This window comes from Passer montanus, unplaced genomic scaffold (genome assembly GCF_014805655.1).
Source record: "Passer montanus isolate IOZ18808 unplaced genomic scaffold, ASM1480565v1 scaffold7, whole genome shotgun sequence".
In the NCBI taxonomy this organism is placed as follows: Eukaryota; Metazoa; Chordata; class Aves; order Passeriformes; family Passeridae; genus Passer; species Passer montanus.
The window spans coordinates 8,398,466-8,420,061 of NW_024372147.1; the positions used below are offsets into that span (position 1 = coordinate 8,398,466).

General features: G+C 41.3%; 1 protein-coding gene across 1 annotated transcript in view; it reads left to right on the forward strand.

The window, feature by feature from the left end:
- Nucleotides 1-1,318: 1,318 nt before the first annotated feature.
- TTC39B (tetratricopeptide repeat domain 39B) overlaps nt 1,319-21,596 on the forward strand; it is a 78,223-nt gene continuing 57,945 nt past the window's right edge. Inside the window, exon 1 of the mRNA XM_039729805.1 lies at nt 1,319-1,513. Within this exon, the coding sequence (XP_039585739.1) occupies nt 1,463-1,513 (51 nt within the window). The 5' untranslated portion in view covers nt 1,319-1,462. The remainder of the gene's footprint in view (nt 1,514-21,596) is intronic.

Genomic DNA, 21,596 nt, shown 5'->3' on the forward strand with positions numbered 1-21,596 from the left:
GACTGTGCTGTGAGTCAAATACAAAGCATGTATGAGCCTGTCTTCTGCTTTTGCAAGACTGGTATATTTCATGTGCTTCAGTTCAATCCTGGAAAATATTAATATCACTGAAGTATCTTCCAACAAGTTGCCAGTAAAGAAACTCTTTCAAGTGCAATATGAGAATGGGAGAACAGTGTGTCTGTGGTACCCTAACTGAATTTTGCAGGAAAGATGAACGTATTTATGCTAGGTTCCCCTCCCCTTTCCACTTAGCTGAGCTAGGTAAAAATAGCAGATATTGCAGAGCAGTCTATGAAAGATTAGTAGAGACACTTCAGTTGTCAGTCTACATTGAAAGTCTGTACTTCTCCCTGTTCTTAGACTTAAGGACCTATCTAGACTATATTCCCAAATATTGCAAAAAGCTCTTAGCCTGTATTTTCCCCCTGGTTAGCTGAATCTGTTCAATTCCCTTTCTCTGTTAATCTCTCTCTGGTTCTAATGGAAGCTGGACTATCAAAACTATATGTATTTTTAACAAGGGCTGTGACAGAGAACTAACCTATGAAGTGGGCATCATGCTACCTTACCTGCCTTTTAGCTGGCATTGACTTCAGCTGGCAGAATACAGAAAAGCAGAAATTGGTACATTTTGAGCACGGAGCATTATGATACTGTGAACTAAAGACAGGACAAGGTGAGGTGGGGGACTCTAGAGTTCTCAGTAAGGTGGCTGCTTTGTGAACTTTCTTTGCGAGTGATAGCCAGCATGCTGATGAAGCCGTTCTTCCTCAGAGCCGGGCCACTGGTAGCTGAAGGACTGTACGAGCAAGTTTCTCCCAGACATCAGATACTGAATACCCGTAGGTCACTGACAACACCGCAGTGGCAGGGTCTGCACGCAGTGCTCCCCGAGATCCCTCCGCACACGAGCACAGCCCGTGCTGCCCTTCCCTGGAGCAGCTGGCCGGGCGGCGCGGCAGATCCCGGAGGATGCTGCTGGCGCCCGGCACAGACCGCCAGTCCGCCACCGTTGCTTCAGGTGTGCTGAACCGGCCCGGGCTGCCGCTCAGGTAACCCATGCACCGGAGGGGACACTGCGGGAACGACTGCGAGCAGCTTTGCCGCACCTCGGTCAGTGAAGCCGGTCACGGTGGCGCGAAGCCGCAGCGTGGCTGGAGGTGGGGCTGCAGGACGGGGGAAGGACGGGGGCTTCGGCACGAGTTTGGGACGACGCTCCGCTTCCTCCGACCTGTCCAGCTGCACTCTCCGACCGCCCCCGAGTCCGGCAACCCCGGCCCATCCCAGGCCGCCCCGGCCCAGAGGCAGCGCGGGCTGTGGCGGGGGCGGCCTGCAGACCGGGCCGGATCGAGCGGGGGCGGCCGGGAAGGGCGTGGGGCGGCACCGCCGCTGGGCTGTGAGCAGTGGACGGCGCGCGGCGGCCGCAGAGATCTCTCGCGGCGGGCAGCGGAGAGGGAACATGGCGAGCGTAGGAAACGGCACGGAGGAGAGCGGCGGCGGCGGCGAGGAGGTAGACGGAGGGCTACTGCCGAGGGGCTCCGGGCGTGCGGGCAGCGAGCGGCCGTCCCCGCCGGCGCGGTGGCGGCGGGGTGATGTGGGCAGGGGCTTCTCTGCGCCGGCCGTCCCGGTCGCCCACCTGCTCCGCGATGGGGGCTGATGGGCGGGCGGCCGGACAGGACAGGGGCAGGCCTGACCGCCGGTCTAGGGGCGAGTCTGTCGCCTGGAGTTGGGGAGAGTTGTCCCGGCAGCGGGGCCGCAAGCGGCTCCTCGCCGCATCCCCCTCATTTGCTTTTTTTTTCTTTTTCCCTTATATTTTTTTCTTTCTTTCCTGTTTTTTTTTTTTTTTTAATCTTTATTTTTTTCTTTAACCCCAGCTCCTGCTCCGCTCTGTGCGAGCGTGCCGCGCCGCCGCTGCGGTGTGCGTCCCTCCCGGCGCGCCCGGGGCCAGGTGTGCGGGCAGCCCCGCTGGGCACACTGGCCGAGGCCGCGCTCTCGGGGCGTCCGAGGGGGCCCCGGGTCCTTGGGGTCTTCCATGGGCACTTTCTCTACCTGGGAGATGCAGTTGGTCAGAACTGTAGTTTGTGTAAGATGCGTTTATAATTTCGGCGTTGTTTTATTAAAGGTCCTTCAAACAGCCCAGACAGAAATCCCTTCAAACGATCCCTTGAACTTGAAGATTTTCCTTGTTACACCGTCAGTGTAAGAGAACACGGTAGCAGGATTCCTTGACAACACCTCTCAGAAACTGGTGATTGGAAAGTGTTGTCCTAGATGAGCTTTTGACAATGGTACAGCCAAACTGAGGCAGTTTTAACTGGAGCGTGCAGATACCCAGATACACAGATACATGCAGTCTGGCAGGTGCTTGTGGGACTATAGACTTGATTTTTGACTGCACAGTCTAGACTGAACGATTTCAGCGTTGCATGCATCCAGTAGCTTCTTCCGGAAGGTTGGCAAGGCAAGTCTGCCCAAATTTTGCTCAAGACGCTTTATGAATGAGTACTTAATACGTTTGGTCTTTTTTCCGTGCCCAGTGTTTGAGGTGTGGCAGTGTTTTGTACGATGTGGCAAGTGACTAATGTCTACGTGGGATTTGATATGCTATGTAGTTCAGTGGAACTAGCTTGTTCTTGGTTAGGGAATGGGAATATATATTAGCCTGTGTTTCAGAGCATGCTGTGAAGGTTTTTACTTCCTAAGGTTATATGTGACAGCAGTGAACAGAATGTGAAATGCTTGAATTCCATTGTATACCAGAGTGAATCACAGCAAAATGATAAAGTCATCTCTGTGAAGCTGAGATTTTTTTTTTTTCAGAGTAGGGAGAAAAAAGGTATTAACTAGTTCTTGCAGCTCTCTCAGCAAATAGTCGGAATGCACAGCTGTTGAAACAGGTATTATTCAGCAACTTTGTTGTAGCCCAGCTGTTCTGTATGAACAGTAGGAAAGAATATACTTCAGTGAGTTTAGTGTTAAATGTTAATGCTTTTTTTTGAGGAACAGAAGCTGCCATGCAAAAAATAAAAAATGAAAAGGTAGGCATAAAAGCCCATGAAAGAGGTGTTATTTGAGCAATACCTTGCAAAAAGTCTAGTTTTCTCAGTATAACCCTTAAAGACCCCATGCTTTTTGCATGTCTGATTTGCTTAGTGCTTGATTCTTTGGAGTCTGAAACAGACCTGTAGTGGTAATGTAGAAAGTACTTCGATTTTTCCTGGTCAGATTCCAGAGTTCAGGAGGAGAGGGCACATGGTTATCTTGGGGATGGTCACTGCTTTTGTAATAAAAATTATCTAGATCACTGTAGACTGTCTTTGCCCAGTCAGTGTAGACAGTATATGTTCAGTATAGTCTCTTTACTAATAAGCTTGTTGTGATTTTGTGCACGTGGTATTTTTTTTAAGTGCCTTAGCTTTGTTTTTGGTCTTTGCACTGGCTGTGATAGAGGTAGCAGAACACCTCTATAAGACTTTTTTTTATGAGCTACATGCATCTAAATAGTATTGTTTACATAGAACATGGCAGATGGGAGCTCTGCTTCCTGATTTAAGTGTGCATGCTTAGTACTATATGAACATAGCTTTTAGCATAGAATTTTGCTTTGCAGGGACTTTTGAATGCTTCTTCTCCCCTGAAGTTTTGAAGAGGAATATGTTAAGCTAAACCTTGAAGTTGTTTCCTACTTAAACATAGACCAGGACATAGACCAGCCAGAAACCTTCTTCTAAAGTCCAAGCATAAGGTACCAGGTAGCTGCCCCTGCTGTAGTCTGTCCGTGAATAGAATTTGTACTTTTCCTGATGCTTCCTGCAGCTCAAGGAAGTGCCAGATACCATGAAGTTTTTGTTCATTTGGGGGTTGTTTTTTGTTTGTTTTTTTCCTTTTTCTTTTTTTCATTTCCTACCCCCCCCCCCCCTAATTTTTGTCTCATTGGCTGCAGCTGTGGCTTTTTGGAGGGAACAGTGAGAAAACGGCATGAAGTGTAAATAAAGCTTTGGATTTTTTTTTTTTTATTTTTACTACCATAAGTGTATTAGTCCATTGATATTTTTTTATTTAAAAGAAAAGAAACCCACCAAGAGAAACCAGAGACCTAAGACTAAGAGGCTGTATAAATAAGACAGTGTTATGGGTATGCCATGTGGGAAAACAAATAGCTGTTAAACCCAGGATTTTCCTGAGTACAGTGTTGCTTCTGTGGTGTTGAAGTGTGTTTGTGGTCATTCTCTACTAGGAAGCAGTTTCCTGATTACTATGTGATCAAAGTGTTCACCTGTGGTGTGGCCCGTTGTGAAAACCTGAAACTCAAACCTGATATACCATCAACACTTAAACCGTTGTATGACACTGAATTCACCCCCTAAAATAATTCACACTGGTATTCCTTTGGAATGAGTTGGAAATCTAGGACAGATATATAGATATATGTCCTAGATGTTAAGGGCAAAGCAGCATTCCCAGCCACTGGACAGTCTTCAAGCAAAACTTTAATTCTTCTCCACATTCTCCCTTTTCCCATTACCCCCCCCAACTGTCAAAAGATTACTTAAAATAGCGGTCCAGATCTTCTTCCCATTAAGTTCACTCTTTGCTGCCCTGGTTTTTCAAAGTCTTAAAGCCAGCTTAGTTGGTTACTTGGGGATTCCCTATCAATTAAAAAAAATTAACCCACAAACCCAATTGAGGTCCTTGTGCATCTGAACGTTGTGGCTAGACAGAAGGGTTTATGATCAAGAAGCATTTAGATGATAAAATAATTCCTTGCTTGGCTGAAGGGAGCTGGACTAAGGATTATTTATGGATCTGAAGGTGATTTGGTGCCCTTGCTGTGGTAGACTCTGAGGTTTTGTCCTGACTTTGGCTGGGATAGAGTTAATTGGTGCAATGCTGTGTTTTGGATTTAGTATGAGCATCCTTTGAATAACTGATTTCTGTGCTGTGAAGTAGTGCTTACCCTAAACCAAAAACTTTCTCAATGTCTCATGCGCTGCCAGCAACCAGGTGCACAAGAATCTGTGAGGGACCATGGCCAGCGTGGGTGGCCTGTATATTCCATACCCTTGAACATCATGCCCAATATATAAGCTGGGGGGAATTGGCTGGGAGGGGCCAGTCACTGTCTGGGGACTGTCTGGGTATCAGTCAGCAGCAGGGAGAAATTGTATTGTGGATTACTTCTTCCTCTTGGGTTTTTATTCCCTTCTCTTTCCCCCTTTCTATACTGTTGTTATTATTATTAATTTTACTTTATTTCTGTTATTAAACTTTGTCTCAACCCATGGATTTTACCTTTTCTGCCCAATCTTATTCCAGTCTCACTGGCAAGAGAGGAGAACAAATGAGTGGCTATGTGATACTTGGTTGCTGACTGGTGTTAAACCAGGACAGTCTTTTTCTTGTGTCAAATAGGAGGCATAATGAGTTCAGGTAATAACAAATCTGACTAGAACATGTTAGAAAAAATTGTTAAAAGCATTTGTTGTATTAGTGACATAGAAAGAATACAGAGATGCTGCTCCCCATTGTAAGGAGTAAATCTGTGTCTTCAAAGCTCAGCTAGAGTTGAAGATGGCCAGGACTGTCAGAACAAAGGTTTTGTCCTTTGATACATCAGTAGCAAAAGGCAGTGCAGAAATAACATTGGCCCATTACAGGATGAGGATGATCACTTCACAAGCAGGGACATAGACAAGGCAGAGATGTGTAACGCTTTCTTTGCCTCTCTTGTCAACACTGAAAATGGGCTAAGCGTGTCCCAGCACCCTAAGCTGGAGAACCATGGCTATGAGGATGAAAAAGTAGCTGGATCCCCAGAAGTCTGTGGAGCCTGATGGGATTCATCCAAGAGTACTCAAAAGAGTTGGATGATGTCATTCATCACAAGATCTCTTTCAATGATTTTTGAATGGTCTTGGGAATCTGGAGAGGACCCAGTCAATTACAATCTGGCTAGCATATTCTGAAGAGAAGGGACTCTCAATTGTGTTCCTGGAAACTACTCAGTCTCACTTCAGTGACCAGTAAAAGTGTGGAAAAGATTATTCTGGGAATTACTGAAAAACATCCAAATACAATGCATGTATCAGTCAGAGCAAGTATGGCTTCATGAAGGGAAAGTCTTACTCAGTACCATCAGAGGAAGAGGAGGTCTTTAAATGTGTCAAGAAGGTGACAGGCTCTAACTCCATTGATGGGCACTGCAGCTGGAGCAACCCTTACAGGTATCAGTCATTCATATAAGCAAGAAGAAATGGACACAGAAGTCAGCTTATAGTAAAGTAGGGTGAAGCAGGGCTATTGCAAGAGCAGGGGAAAACGACAGAAAAGAGACAACAATTCAATACCTTATCTCTGAGTGAACTGTGGAACTGGAACGTGTGAAGAGACTTCACCCATCCTCTAGATGAGCACATTGTTACCTGCCTGCTTTGGTGCTGCAGTAACAGGGCAAGTAGCCTGGAATTTTAGAGTAAAGAAGCAGTTGGGATTTCTTTCTGCAGAAGGGGGCATTATCAAGGCAGTTAAGAAAAGAATACAAGTCATCAGCCTCTGGAGGTGACTCCTGTCAAGTGTGAAGGAGAGGTATCAAGGGAAATGTTACATGCCACCCAGACTAGTGGACCCACCATGTCCAGTACCCAAGGGAATCAGCCATGATAGAGGTAATTTACTGTGACCAAAACAATGTGCAGTTGCTCGCAGATCCAGGTGAAATCCAGTGTGCATGACCCACAGGGGTGGTAATATGAGTGGAGCACACCACGCACCATTGTTGTGTGCCAGTTTATTGATGGTAATGAGACAAAGCTGGGTAGCTGAAGAGACAAAGAGGCAGTGGTGGTGGGCAAAGTGGCTTGTCAGATATGGCAATACTGAGTTCCTATGGACTTTGCTGTAGAAACACTGAGAAATGGGAAAAACTGTTTCAGAAGTTCCAGCAACAAATAAAAAAGACAGATCCTACTTCCCATCTGTATCGCCCAGTATCTGCTATTAAGAGTAAGTGTTCTTTGCTCAAGAGGGAGGATGTAGAGGGTAGACACTGTGGGTTCCTCTGTGTTTTTATCTGAGGGATCACAGAGCAGACATGAGAAAGTGGGATAGACAACCTGCCTTCAACCCTAGAGACATTGGTACCTGAGTTGTAGAGAAAAACAATCCCAAATGTTTTTTTTACCAGGAAAGTTGTTCTTGCAGTCTCCAGTGGGCGGTTTACCAGAGTGGAAGGTCTTCTCTTACTCCTGATTTTTTGGAAAGAAATTCTAATCTCATTTTCTTTATATGAAGTAAGTGGACAGTCCAGTGACCAGGAGTGGAAGGGCCCTGCTCCAGCTAGGTAGAGGAGAGGGACAGTCATGTTTATTAGACTCTGTGGATCTGATGACCTATCATGTCAGATCCATGGGTGTATATAAGGCTCTAACAGACAGCAGTGCAGAGTCAAGCTATAACAAACCCATTTGTACTTTCGGAGTCACAAGGGCATCCCAGTAGCTGACTGTTGGAGGCAGAAGTGTGCCTGACAGGGAATGAGTGGCAAAAGCAACTTACTTTGATGGCCCTGTGCATCCTTGGCACAGGCTACCTCAGGAGAGTACATTTCAAGGGCCTAAAGGGTAACAGTGGCCTTTTGGTGTCTCTGTCTAGCACCAGCAGAGACCATGATTCTCACCCAGAAGCTGATGAGTCAACTCCAGAGCCAAGGAGTGATCAGCATGACCCACTTACCATCAGATAGTACCATATAAGCAGTCAAGTCAAAGGGAGAGTGGCATCTGACAGTAGACTCTTGTGGCCTGATGAAGTCCTGCCATCTCTGAGTGCTGCTGTACTGGACATGCTGGGACTTCAATAACAGCTGGAATCAAAGGCAGCCTAGTGGTGCCACAACTGATATTGTTAGTGCATTTTTCTCAATGCCTTTGGCAGCAGAGTGTAGGCCACACTTCACTTTCACTTGGAGAGGTGTCAAGTACACCTGGAACTGACTGCCTCAGGGTTGAAGCACAGCCCTGCCTGGGGGATGGGGTGGGGAATGCGAGGTGTGATGGGGTGAGAGGGCATCTGCATGGCATTTAGTTGCTGGCTTAGTTGTAGGTACAAGCCATGACAGGCTTGTATTAAGGACAGCTTGGCCAATTCAGCTAATCTGTGCCTCATCTCTAAACTAAGCTATTAAGGAAAATTTAGGTAATGAAGGTCTTATGATGCATGTTGTACTCTCTTGAACTGCCCAAGCAGGGATAAACACTGTATAGGCTGGCTTTACCAGCCTGGACAGTTTATCTTCAGAGCTAATTTCAAATGAAACCAGCATCGTCTTTAATTCAAAAGCCGGTTAGTACTTGGTTTAAGTACTCAAGAGTTTCATCCACTGCTGCAGCAGCTGCTGCACTTATGATTAAAGAACTTCCTAGTGGTAGGCTTCTTTACATCAGTAGCTTAATATAATAATGCACTTTAGAATAAATTATAGAATGTGCAGCACTGGCTATTTTCTTGCTCATGTTTATGCTGAGGGTTCTTCAGCAGTCTCTGTGGTGAGAGCTGGTGGTAGCTTCATTTCCACAGAGACTTTGAGAAACTGGAAGCAAGCTATTGTGGTGCCTTAAAAACTTTGTGTTTTTAAGATTGTGTTAGAAATACGGAATTGGGAAGAAGTAGTAGGGGTGCTTTCTCTCTTGAAGGATAATTTTTTTTAAACATCCTCATCTGACTTGTATGATTTTGTTTCCTTGAGAGATGCTGTGTTTCCTTGTGACTACTATTCAAAATAAGGACGTGTACTCCAAATTTATACTACCTATGTTGTCCTGAGGTGTCTTGCTTTTATTTTTTGAGTTTTTCCATTTCTTACTTGCTTCCTAGAGTCATGCATTTGCGTTCCTTGGTTGACTGCAACCAAATTTGAAAGCTGATTAGGTAAAAAAAACCCTGAGTCTTTATTGATTTAGTGGAGGGGGAAAAAAGAGTATACAATATTCCAATTAAATTTTCTTCTTCTATATTGATCATTATTAACATGTGAGCTGTTTCTCCTCAGAGCAAGAGATAAAAGGTACAGAAGATATGGGAAGAGGTGGGGTCACTGTAGAAAGCACCATGTGCCTCTTAGGGAAGCAGAGCTGATGTAAGTGGGGAAAACTATGTACCTATGAAGTGAATTTTAAAAGGGAAGTAAATTTTGCTTTTGCTTCTTTTCTGAGGTTTGGTTTAGTTTTTGGTTGTTTTTGTTTGTTTGGGGTTTTTTGTTTTTAGTTTGGTTTTTTTTCCTTGGAGGAGGGGTATGAGGTTGTGATATTTAAATGCTTACTTGTATATGAATGGAAAGCAGTATAACCAAAAGGAAGAGTTAGCTTTTTTCTTAAGGTTTTGGGTACTCTTGTATATTGAAGATTGTATATTGGTGCTATTCTGGTGTCGGAATTAGCATCCAATATATTTTAATGTAGCCTTTTCTTGGAGCAGTGGAAGTTACTGTCATTACAACTGTAAATTGTGCAGTTGCCTTGGTAATTGTAGCTAAAATTTTGCCAACCACTGTAGAGTCACATAATGTTAAGGGATTGAATGGACATGAAAGTTCATCTAGACCCGACCCTCCCAGGGCAGAGACACGTCCCACTAGAGTAGGTTGCTCAAGGCATTGTCCATCGTAGCCTTGAAGACCGCCAGGGTTGAGCCATTCACAACACAAAAAAGACAGTTCTGAACTGTCGCTTCCACAGCCCACATGGAAAGACAGTTCTGTTTCATATATAAGCTTAAAGGGGTATGGTTTTCTTCTTGCAGTTCCAGTCAATCTGTGTGAGAGCTATGACTTTGTGGAAACACGTTTGGTTCTGTGAATGTTTGTTCTTTTTTTGCTGACATAGTGGTGTCAGTGTGCTTGGAAAAACTTCTGGACCTGATGAGCTTGTTGAAACTGCCAGAAGTTGATGCCTTGGCTTGGATAAAGGTTCTTGCTAGGCCCCTCTCTTGGCAAAGTAGTTGTGTGTTGAAAGAGAAAAGGATCTTAGTTGCTTCTTGGCAGACTATTCTTGACTTAGCAGCATGGACCAGAATGACTCAACATAGGAGTAGGTGATAGACATGTCTGATCTTGTGCCTCCTGTCTTAAGTAAATCTCCCATAACTTGCCTGACCATAAGGACATATTTGAAACTTTCCGTGCTATTGCAACTAGTCTGGCTTTCTTGAAACCTTCCTTGCTATTCCTTGCTATTGCAACTAGTGCGTCTTTCTTTTCCTGTGTGACACCAGCACAGGAGGCAGAGATAAGATCACAGTTGTTGGTGACAGGCTGACAGGAATACAGCACACTATGCCCATCTGGTGGGCAGTAATTTTAACAAATGCTGTTTCTTCTGGATTAATAGAAACACTATTTTATTAGAAGGAACAGAAATGGTGGATCACCATTTTGAAAAATGGTGGATCTCATTTTGAAAAGAGACCAAAACTGTGCAGCTAGAGACTTGAGAAGTAGTCTGAGAGTTGGACTAACATTGCTGTTAGTATGTGTTCTGATTAGAGCCTGGACATGTCCAAGACCTGTGTGCCACAGTTAGTCAAGTGTCTGCTTAAATAGTCAGAAATGTGAGAATTTGTGAGAGCTGAAAATTTCTCCTGCTTTTCTAAGCCTCTCAGGTTCAAAATAAAGGTTTCTGCTCAGTCAACAGTACGTAAATATCACAGACATGTGGATTTATGCCCAAACACCAAGTGCTAATGGTAAAGTTTTCTTATTAAGTGAGTAAAGACTTGCTTGTCATCTTATTCAGGAGTAAGGAGGTAATGCTGTTACCCATACTAAGGCAAGATAATGTATTTTATTAGTAGCAATGGTATTTTTTGTTGTGATGCAGTGAATGTATCATGCTTTTATTCCAGCTCTCTTACACATTCACTTTGCAATAGAGTGATATATAAATTTCTACAAGCCATTTTGGGGTGTGCAGTACTCCTTTGATTTCTTGTCATCCCCAGAAGTCAACCTCACATGCACTCTTGCTCTCCAGAAATCCTCTTATTGGAGGGTGTACGAGGACAGTCTGTCATCCAAACAGAGAGGAGGTTAGTGGAAAACCTGTTTCTGAAAATAATGGTGTGTCTGTCAACTCTTGGCAGCACTGATTCTTCTAAAAAGCGTGGTTTTGGGTAGGTGAGTAAGAATACTTGTCTGTAACTAGTAGTAGGCCATAGGAAAGAAAAAGTATTTCTATTAGTTTAAGTTGAGCAAAGTGGGATTATAGTGATGGTGGAGTATATCACACTGGCTTTTATTTTCACTAAGAAATAATGGATTAAGATCATGGTGTTTTATCTGGATCATCTCCCATAGGACTGTTGTTACCAAGTCCAGTGAGGCAGTTGGTTAAACTTAATGGCTTTGTGGCTGTGTCATTTTGGTTTTTGGTTTTCAGGTTTGGTGGTTGGTTGTTTGTGTTTTTGGTTTGATGGTGGTTTTGTTGTTGTTGTTGATTTTGGGGATTTTTTTTTGTTTGGGTTTTTTTTGGTTTTTTTTTTTTTTCCCCCTTTTCTGCAAACTTACTGTTTCTTGAGCTGGAGAATATTTAATATTTTTCTTTTTTTTTTTTTTCCCCCTCTCTTTAGCATGTATAGTAATTTAGTTATGGTTAAACAGCTACTCTAAGGTCCTGTGGCAAAACCTGAGCTTACCATTGGAAATATGGTGGAGAGGAAGGACTACCAGTTGTGGATTTGGTAAATCCATCTCTTTTTAGGTGTGTATTATGGTTTAAGCCCAGCTGATGGCTCACGCAGCCATTTGCTCACTACCCAGACAGTGGAATTGGGGAAAGAATCAGAAGGGTAGAAGGTAGAGAACTCATGGGTTGAGATAAAGGCAGTTTAACAGGGAAAGCAAAAGCAGTGCACGAAAGCAGAGCGAAACAAGGAGTTAATTCACGGCGTCCCGTGGGTAGGCAGGTGTTCAGCCATCGACAGGAGAGTAGTCAGTTTGGGTCACCTGTCCCTGCTGTGTCCTCTCCCAGCCTTCCATGCACCCCCAGCTTCCTCCCCAAACTGGAGTACAAAAAGCAGAAAACAAAGCAGAAAACAAAAAGCCTGTGGGTAAGTTCCTCTCAGCAATAACAGAAATATCTCTATCATATCACCTCTTGTGTTCAGCACAAATCTAAACCACATCCCTATACTAGCTACTGTGAAGAAAATTAACTCTACCCCAGACAAAAAAAACAGTGGGAGGCATCTTATACAGATGTTCAAGGTTCTTCTAGCTCAGCTGGCTAGAAGGAGCTGAAGAAACATGCAAAAATTGCAGTAATCCTTGTTTTTGACAAAACTCTCCCACCTTAATATGGGGAATCAGTAATTTCTAACAAAAACAATTTAAAAGAATGACTTTGAGAAAAGTAATATATAATATAGGATGTGAAACTTAGGTACTTTTTGACTTTTTTGATAAACTGTAGCATAACTTGAATGTACTTCATGAAGTACAGCTTTTTTGGCTCTTCCCAGTAAGAAAAGTATTTTGAAAAGTAATTCTGTTAACTGCATTGAGGGAGAATGACAGTGTTTGAGCCATTTTCATCTAAACATTATATTATTTTTAATAGGTGATGAAGATATTAATTATTATGTTCTTTTTCAAGAGAAGTGTGAAAAGTGTAGGAACTAAACTTTGGAGACAAAGCAGTCTGCCTAAATTTAAGTGTGTGGTTTGGACCAGAGAGAGAATTTTAAGGTAAGACCTGGTGGTGTAAGCATATTGCTGAAGAATATTTAAATCTATGCCATGTCCAAGATGGAGAATCTTAGCAGAAAAAATGTGTGCAGCTCTGAGACTTATCTGCCTATATAGTCTCATGTGACACCACTGAAGTAGCTGGCTTTGTTAAATGGAGAATCTTAGCAGAAAAAATGTATGCAGCTCTGAGAAATCCAGTTAAACATATCTGCCTATATAGTCTCATGTGACACCACTGAAGTAGCTGGCTTTGTTAAGGGGTGGTCTACTGAGCTTGAGCAAAGTTTTCTTAAAACCTTGAGAAAGAGACTTTCAATAGCAGCTCAGTGTCTGTTTTTTAATGTCATTTGGATTAAAGTGCCACACATGGTTACAGCTCTGGAAAATAGGGGGTAGCTCATGGCCATTCACTTCTAGAAGATGGCATACTTGGTTTGATGCTTTGCCAAAGTGCTGTTTCTTCTGCAAAATGTGAACTATGTAATTTCAAGTCATGCTGAGATGAAGGGATGGCTGAAGTTGTATAGTTAAGTTTAACACTGAACATATTTCTCAGCAAGTGACACCAAAGGAGTCTTAAAATCCAAGTTAAAAAAAAGGTAGGTTGTTTAAAAGTCCATTTTACTTATTTGAATGGTAGGATTTTTAGCTACTGAGTTCATTAAGTTACGTTGGGACTGGAAGTGCAAACTAAATGCAGGTTTTCCCAGCTTTGTTCTTTTTTGTGAACTGGAAACAGGAATATAGGGTCATGTCAGTGTCACAAATCAGGTCCCACATAGGAGGCTGTTTCTGGAAATCATGCTCTGTATTTATTCTCTTCTGCAGTTCAGAGTTCCACTGTGAAAGACTCCTCCTAACTGCTTTCTCAGTTAGTGCTTGTTGTGAATTTATAGACTGGAGTACTGAAAAAGTGCTTGTAATTTTAAATAGTAATGTGTGTGAGTGAAGAGAGGAGGATGTTCAGGTCTGTAAGGGGAAGTAGACAAGAAGTTACTGGATACATGTTGAAGTCATTGGTTCATGCTGAATCAGCCAGGATGTTCATCTTAGGGGTGTGTCATCACAGGTAGCTGTGGCATGGGCACAACTGAAGGAATTGTAAAGAAAACATCATGGGGACTAAAACTAGAGATTACATGGTAGAAGTGGCTTATGTGCTTTCTCTGAATAGTTTGAGTTGCAACATGGAACATAGTTTGTGGTCCTGTGTTACGTAGTTTCTCTACAAAAAGCAGCTTGTGTTGGCCGATGGGATTTGTACAGCTGCCTTGAATTCCTGTGTTTCTGTGTGAGTGTGTTCTTCTGGTGGAGTAGAGAAAGGAAGTCACCTGACATTCCTGAAAGAGCTGACATCCAGTGTGGTTAATATTTTGGCTTAGTTTCTTTTTATTTTTTAAACCCACATAACATGTTGCTTTGTGTTTGACGTTTGTGGAAGTCCTCTGGTGTTAGAAGGACATGTGGAGTGCAAGATGAGGAAGCTGAGGTTACATCTTGTGATGGCAGCCAAGGATATCGGGCTTGCCTTCGCAGTTGTCTCTGAAACATGCTCCTCTTGTCCTTGTCTGAAAGTTTTGTGTCTGATCGTTTTTCTTTGTTTTAGGTCTGGTCTTTGCTATCGGTGAGATAAGGCAGTTTTATGCTGGGAACGTAACTCTATATCAGTTTTGTGGTTTGTATTTTTGTAGATCATACCATAGCACTTGGTCTCTTTAGTTTATGTATGTGAGGTCTGGTAGCTACTGACCTTAGATTTTAATAGTTGCAGAATTTGGCCTAAATGGTATCTTTCTAACATTAAAAAATACTCACCCTTAAGTGTTTTGTGTGGTGTGAATAAGTAATTAAACAATCCATGTGAAATTTCAAAAACTTCTGTAACAGCATCCACAAATTGATAAAAACTTTCTAGTATATAATGACTGTGGGCTGAAGTGAAAATGGATAAGGATACAACCAATAAATAGAAATCAGCTATGACACAAGTAGTTTCCTGGCAGCCTGGAAAAATTGTCTGCTACTTCCCTTTCCGTAATTTAAGTTCTTTACACCTCATGCAACAATTCTGGCTTTTTTCTGTTCTGTGTCTCTGAGTGCTGGTGGAAGGAAGAAGGGTGCAATGGGAGGTTGAGTGCTTTGGATTGAACCATCGTGTGGTGTGCAGGATTTCCTTTGGCAGTGTATGAGTCACAGGAGCCAGAGACTCTTGCTGCAGTGTGGGCTTGCTGCAGAGGAGCCGGTGCTCTGATTGCCCATGAGTACCCGGAGTGGGAGGAGGAGGGAGTGTGTGTGCATGAACAGCTGCCTAGAGGCACTGACATACCCTGACATAAACTTATATTTGTGCTAAAGTGACCCTTTGGGTAGAAGGAGTGACAAATCTGGTAACAACTGTCCATTAATCCTGTCCTTGTTATTACATGCCAGCTAGAATTTTCAAAGGCTATAAATTCCCCATGACGTCAGTAAGCTGTAATGGGGGGTGTGCATGCTGGAGGCTGGAACTACAACTGTCAGTCAAATGTTAAAATTTCCAGCTGGGAAACACATGCTGCTTTCAGTGCACCTGTGTAGTCCCCTTGGTGTCTGTTCTGGATCATGCAGCTGTCCTGCAATACCTGAAGAAATGCCATGCTCTACTTGGGGATGGACTGGATGAAGAATTGACATTGAGGGAGTTATGGCAGAAGAAGTAAAGCTGTAAATTTACATGGACACGTGGCACATTACCAAAATTTAGGGGGGCATTAATAGGCTATTACTTACATTAATGAGATTGTGTTACTTGTAGGGTTTTTCTGTTTTATTTTCTTGTAAGAATTACTGTAACTTCAAATGAGAATGTATTCTTCTTGTGTTTGCCTGTAAGTAGCCCAGGAAGAACTAACTCTTTAGCTTACTGGCTGGTTAAGTCAAGATCTGATTCTGCTTAGTGTAATTTAATGTGACATTTGGTCTGAATGTGACACTGTGTTTCTTTGTTAGGTGTCTGGTTTTTTTTCTGGTGGAAAGAATGAACTCCCTAGAATGCATAAAAAGCAGTTAATAATTAGTTAATTTTATACTAGTAATGAAGTTAAATTGCCACAACCTTTACACAATGCTTTTCTGTTAATGAAAATATATAAAGTAGTTTTCAGAAGAGATGGAAGCTGATCTTGCACAGAGAGAACAAGCTGTGCTCTGGACAAAAGTCGCTGCTTTCATCTTGTATTACAGCCACTTTTAACTCTAGATAATGTTGATTTCTAAAGGTCTCTTCTGTTATTGCAGAAGATATTGGATCAGAAAATAAAGAGACTTTGAAGTTCTGAAGTAAGAACAACTTAATAAAAAATAGGGTCGTTGGAATTACCGTTACTACACCAAGATCTTCTTTTAAAGGAAATTAATCAGTTAAGAAAAATAACTTAAATTGCTTTTCACTATAAAATAGAACCTTGCAGTGCTAAATATGCAGCAACTGCTGTTACAATTCACATTCTTTACAAATGAATGATCAGCTGTATAGTGAAGCTGATACTTAACCTGAGGAAGACAGGAGAAGGTTAAAACCTAAGACACTAATTTTAATGCTTGTTTCATATTTTTTATTAGTTATTGGCAAAGCTAGCCTTTATTAGTTGTAGGGAGACTGTTTTTAATATGAGGTAAACCTGTTCTGTTCCCCAGCTTGGGGTCATCTCTGGAATGTATTAAAATCACCAGTGGCAAGGTAATGTGTCTTTAATGAGATTTAATATAGGATTGTTGATTACATTGTAGTTTATAAGCATTCCGGAACAGTGTCAAAATTGCCCTCTTAGGAAGCAGTAATTTGATTTTTGTCTTGCATAGTCTATATTAAGTGCATGGTGAACCATAATTAGGGTTTTTCCAGGTAGCTTTAGACATCTGTTGGAAGTGGTAAGTTCAAACATCTTTATGAAATTGCTTAGTAAAGTCCAGGACAACACAATGTTCCTCCTCTAGCTATCTTTATTTCACTTTGGTGGGAAGTAGACTCCACTGTGTCTGTTTTTTTATGTTGAGTCAAGACTGTCTCTTAATAGTAATTGCAGCTTTACTTTCACTATGTCTTTGTGTTTAATCCATCCTGATATGTGTGAGTTATGTGTAAGTAAAAACTGTCAGGTGCTGCCTCATCAGTCACAACACAAACACTGAAGTATGGGAATGAAGGTCGAAAGGTTAGATGAGACCGCTAAATTGACCTACCCTTGTGAGACAGAAAGCATGATACTCCATCTCCAAGAAGAGCTCTGTTTTCTGTTGTTTGTTAAATGGATCTTCCAATCATATTTTTCTTTCCTCTTCACATAATTTTTATTTTATTTGGTAGGTTGTGCTGACTCAAATGAGGGCAAAAAGTATCTTGGTTTCTTATCTACTGATACCCTATATGTTGAAGTGATAACGTTTTTTATCAGCAAACTGTCTAGTGATCCTTTGACTAAACTGAGCTGAAGTTTCTGTGAGTGTTACTGAGTCATGGAAAGTTAAACTTGATGACAGAGAGCCAGTTCTGAACTAGAATAGATAAGTCACTGGCTGGGAAATACTAAACTTGCCAGATTGGGAAGGACCAAGGTTTTTGGTTTTAGTTGCAGTGTGGCTAGTGACTTTCAAGTTGCTTATGCCTTGACTGCCTATGTTAAGAGAGTTAACACTTCCTCTGTTTCTGCTGCTCTACCTTCAATTAGCGTCTGAAAGTACTCTCTGTTTGTGCCTCTGAAATTACATTGTGTCTGCCTCTTATTGAATGAAAAATAATAACTGAATACTCTTATTTGGAAGCCAACAGAAGTTTACTGAATGTTTATTGTTAAGCCTGTGGCTGAAAGTAGGAAAAGCTTTATGAGATTGGTCTTTCAGCAGTGGTATCTCATCCATGTTTGTGTCCAGTGTCCTGGAAAGTACAGCTGTAACTAGTACTTACTGGTTACTTACTAACTTACTGTGTTAGAATTAATAGGACTAGAAAGGTGTAGTAGAACTCTCGCTAACTTTATAACCATAATAAATAGCATCCTAAAATTGTTTTTGATTTCAGTAGTGTTTTATGCAATTTCTGTGGAATGACTGAATGATGGTACAAAATTTTACAAAAACTAATGAGCTTGACACAAAGTTCTTTCAATACTTAGAGGCTTGTCTCCTGCCAGAGTAATTAATTTGATTGAATAATCTTTCCTGTGGCTAGAATGGACAAGCTTAATGTTTTCCCTTGTGTAGTATCTGTTTTGAGAAGAATGCTTGTATATTCTTTCTGTCTTCTCAGGCTCCTTAGTTGCCTTTGCATTCTTCTGAAATCTCTCTTCCTACAAAAGGAAGAAGAAGAAGATGTATCCAGACAAGGTGGTTGTTTCTATTTGCCTTTCAGTTTAGGATTACTTGGGCATCAGTTTTATGTAATGAAATTAAACTAAAGACTAGAATCATGTGCAATATTTGTAGAGATTTTCTACGAGGAGTGCACTTTGATGAAAATGTACTGAATGTTGAACTCCTGATTGAGTATGTGGCTTGTTTGTTCTGTTTTTTTGGTTGTGTTTTTTTTCTTTCTTTCTTTTTTTTTTTGTTGGTTGGTTGGGTTTTTTGTTTGGTTTTTTTTCTGTTAGCACTTCCAAACAGATAGAAGCTACATGACACTCCCTTGGTCTTGGAGGTGCCCAAGGAGGTTTGTGTGAGACAGGCAGAAAAGGTGATCAGCTAGGAAGATCAAAGCTTTATTGCAACAGTGAATTTCTATGCTACTACCCTGTTCTTCTGCCTCTTAGCAATGCTTCCTGTGTAGAAACAACAGAAGGTTGACTAGCAAGAAGGTGGCACTGCAAACAGTAAGTAAAGTTGTCTTGGTGTTTAGCCAACTTTTAACTGAAACTCTATCCTGCTTTCTTGTGCAGCATGTTGGATATGAATCTGATCATGGACAACTGTTGATAGCAGCCATTTGTATGTCAATTAATCTAAAGTAGTCATAATGCTTTACTTGGTGAGTGTGTAACTGAACCCGCTGATTTCCACTTTTCAGTCATGAGGGAAGGGTGCTGTTTAAAACAGTACAAACTCATTCAATTGTTCACAGCAGGTGAGAGTGGTATCAGCTTATTAAAATGTGACTGCCTGGTAACCCATCTTTACAAGTAGGTTTAGAAAAATCTTCATCTTTAGGCTGCCTCTGATATGCAGCCGGCCTGACTGACACAAATGACTGCAGTTCCTTTGGCTGAGGTTTGTTCTTGGTCCTGCCCTGGTTTATACAGTATGGTCGTCTAAAAATCATCTGGCTGCATGCAGCTGAAGGCAGAGTAGGAACTGTCAACTTTCTGTAACATGTTGATTAGCTGGTCTTAATTATAACAGTTGTTTCCATTGTAAATGTTTTGTGTAAAAAATGGAGGGTAGATTTTTTTTTAAGACTCTGTTTTCTTGTATCTTCTGGAAATTTTTGGGTGACCAGCAGCCTCAAAAGGCCACTGCTTTCCAGATTGTAATGGAGAAACATTTGTTCTTGTGGTTACTGACATCTAGTTTTTGAGGTAAATGACACTGAAATTTGTTTTAATTTCTAATTGTTTATCAGCTCTTTAGTTAACCTAACTTCTAGCAAAAGTGAGTTTTACCTTAGCAGTTCCTCATTTCTTCTTGGTGTGTGGATGTGTGTTTCTGGCGTTGTGATATTTGGTGTCTTGTTTTGTTTTTAGTTTGGTGAGTTTTTTTTTTGTTTGTTTTGCTTGTTTGGTTTTTTTTTTGTTTGTTTGTTGTTGTTGTTCTTATTTTATTTTTGTGTTGAAGCATGACTCCCAACCAGGTCTTGAATATGGCATGTTCTATTTAGATGAGAGTGAATAAGTATGTCTGAATTACCAAGTGTGATCTTTGGCTTCTGACTACTGAAGTTTTTTATCTACAGTGGAAAACACAGCTTTTCCAAAACAGCCACCATTGTCTGTCCACTCAGCTCTCTGGAAAAACACTCTTTATTTTAGGCAAATAATCTTGAGAGTTTTAAAAAAGCAGATGAGTTATGTTTATAGTTCAAACCAATTAAATCTGAAATAATATGTAACCACGTATGCACAAAAATATGTGCATTTTTTCTTTCAGAGAAATTAATTTCACTTTTTACTTTTCATGTGAAAATTGGTTGTACTGTGTAGAGCAGAACTTGTGCATTTTCATTCCATTCTTGCTGCTTCAAGGCTATTTCTGTCTCTGGAAAGGGGAAACAATTTTCCTGTTTTGTAACAGCTTCATCATCTCCTTCCCCTTTGAACTGAGCGTTAATCATTTGTTTCTGTTCCTAGGCTGTTAATTGTTGATACCAGGATCTGGTGTTGAAGTGTCAAACAAAGCATGTGTAGGTGACAGAGATGAAAAGCTGGAGATATCTTTTCCTTCCTCTGCTCCCCCAAGTTGTTTCTCTGTCAAGACAGCATTGAAATGATGTTTCTCTCCTATGTTTGGAGGTTTTTTTTGCCTGTAAACATAAAGATTTTCTGCTGGTTTGTAGACTAGACTGCTCTTTTCTGTAAGAAATTGCTACGAAGTCTAATGAAGCAGTAGCTAAAAAGTTAGGATTTTTAAGCACTTTACAATGTAGAGTATTGTCAGTTCTACAGAAAAATTAGGAAGGGAAAAGCATCTTAAATTTTTGAAATGAAACTTAAATTTTATTTGGCTTATCAAAATACATATTCTTTACATCAATACTTTATTAATTAGCTGAAGATATGTGACAAATTAGCTTTTGGATCCTGCTGTAATGCTGGGTATTTTGTTTCCTGACATATGCAGTCCTGAGTTGGGTTTTCTCACACAACTGCCCATTTAAGCAACAATTGTTCTGTCCACTGCCCTCCGATTGTTACGGACACCTTTCCTGCATATTAATAGATTATGTTTCGTAAGTCAAGTTCTTAGAACTACTTTTTTTTAGTTCATGTAGCTGTGTTACCGTACTTCTCTTAACTGCAGATGGATCAAACCAAATTTTCATGGCTGAATGTATTTATTTTGGACTGAGCAGTCTTACAAGCTAAATTTTCGTTATTTAAGACTGATGAGTTGCTCTGTTGTTTACCTTCATCATTCTTTTTTGTGAAGTAGTAATTTCTGATATTTGATGCTTCAGAGTGTTGTCCACAAAAATCTGATTTGTTAACTGATGTGCAATAGGCTAAAAATTGCACAAGAGACACATTGATTAGTTATTTATTTCAGAGTTGCACAAGCCTGGGTGCTCGGTGGCATTCTACAAGTCAAGCGTGTCCTTCCAGGCTTTCCAAGCTGTTATTTAGATAGAGTGTTCAGTGTTAGCAACCTCCCAAGTACAACCCCTCTGTTTAGTTAGTGATTTTCATACAAGTTACATAATCATTAGGGATGGGTCTTCACCTGAGCAAGGGTCTTCTTGATTCGTACATCTGGGAGTTTCGCCAATTCTGTTGCTGTTCTATGTTATTTTCTAGCTTCTCTTAGTAGTTCTGAGTTCAGTCAAGTTGGCTAAGTGGAGAGATAGCATGCTGTTGTTTGGTTATAATTCTGGAGTAATACTGTAAGAGCTTTCATATTGCAGTAATGTTTGGTAACTTTTAAATGCGCAGTGATTTTAAGTTATCACTTCTGTGGACCTGAAATGTAAAATTCTTAGCCACCAGTTTCTTTGATTTATTTTTAACGTAGTCCTGGCTAAGGCTAAGGAGAAAAAAATAGTCACAAAATTTCATAACAGAGAGGGGTGGGGGGAAAGTGTATATACTTAAAATTCTGTTCCATTAGATAATAAGAGTGTGTGGTGACTGCTGGCTTAGAGAAGCTGTTTGGAAACCGGTTTCCTTGTTGAAAT